Source organism: Numida meleagris, chromosome 1 (assembly GCF_002078875.1).
Source record: "Numida meleagris isolate 19003 breed g44 Domestic line chromosome 1, NumMel1.0, whole genome shotgun sequence".
Classification (NCBI taxonomy): domain Eukaryota; kingdom Metazoa; phylum Chordata; class Aves; order Galliformes; family Numididae; genus Numida; species Numida meleagris.
Window position 1 is genome coordinate 192,164,036 of NC_034409.1, and position 1,019 is coordinate 192,165,054.

A 1,019-nucleotide genomic window follows, 5' to 3' on the forward strand; every position below is an offset into this window, starting at 1 on the left:
GAGGGCAGCCCCTCTCCCACTCTGGCCCTGCGCCTGCCCTACACCGGGCTCAGCAGCCTGGGGGGGCTGCCCCCCGCCCTGCAGCGGCTCCTGGCTGCCCCCACCCAGCTCCGCTGGCTCGACCTTTCCTTCAACCGCCTGACTGCCATAGACCCGGTGAGCGGGGCTGGGGAGGGGACGAAGTGCCCAGCCCCATGGTGGGGGCTGTGGGGCCAGAGCCTGAGCTGTGCCTCCCCCACCCCCCTCCCCGCCAGGTGCTGGCCACGCTGGGGGGGCTGCAGAGCCTCCACCTGCACGGGAACGCAGTCAGCTGCCTGAGCGAGGTGGACAAACTGGCAGCCCTGGCCCGGCTGCGCCGCCTGACATTGTATGGGAACCCCATGGAGGAAGAGAGGGGCTACAGGTAGCAGGGGGCTGCAGGTGGGACCCATCCTCCCCCCCAACCCCAACGCTAGGCTGCCTGCTCCACTGATTCCCCCCCCTCCCCCCCCCGCAGGCGCTACGTGCTGGCCCTGCTGCCCCAGCTCAGCACCTTGGATTTCAGCGCTGTGACCCAGCAGGAGCGCAGCGAGGTGGCCCTGTGGGGACACACACACACCCGGCCCCGGCCACACCGAGCTTCGGCGTGACAGGTAGGAGCAAAGAGGGGGGCACCCAGCCCCGCTGTGGGGCTGCCCCATGGCACCCACCCACAGGATTCTGCCTTTTGGGGCACAGCCCCCAGAGCGTCTCCCCTGCAGCACAGCAGCTTCCTGGGAGCCCCCAGGACAGCCACACCACCGTCACCTGTCAGTACAGCCCGTGCCCATCCTGGAGCTGTGCTGAGTCAGACAGGAGGGCTCACAGGGGCGGAGGGAGGGGGGGTGGGCTTGGTCTTTTTGGCAGCACCCCCCGGTGCTTGGGCAGCACGAGGAGCAGCGGGTGCAGGGGGTCCCAGAAAGTTTGTAGGGGCAGAGCAAATCCCAAACAACAGAGCACGCAGCAAAGAACCGTCCTCAAACAGGAGCCCCTCACCCCCC

General features: G+C 68.9%; 1 protein-coding gene across 1 annotated transcript in view; it reads left to right on the top strand.

Moving 5' to 3' along the window:
* LOC110404571 (leucine-rich repeat-containing protein 51-like) overlaps positions 1–1,019 on the top strand; it is a 4,443-nt gene extending 3,424 nt beyond the window's left edge. Inside the window, exons 2-4 of the mRNA XM_021409019.1 lie at positions 4–156; positions 255–403; positions 497–1,019. Coding sequence (XP_021264694.1) covers positions 4–156; positions 255–403; positions 497–629 — 435 coding nt within the window. The 3' untranslated portion in view covers positions 630–1,019. The remainder of the gene's footprint in view (positions 1–3; positions 157–254; positions 404–496) is intronic.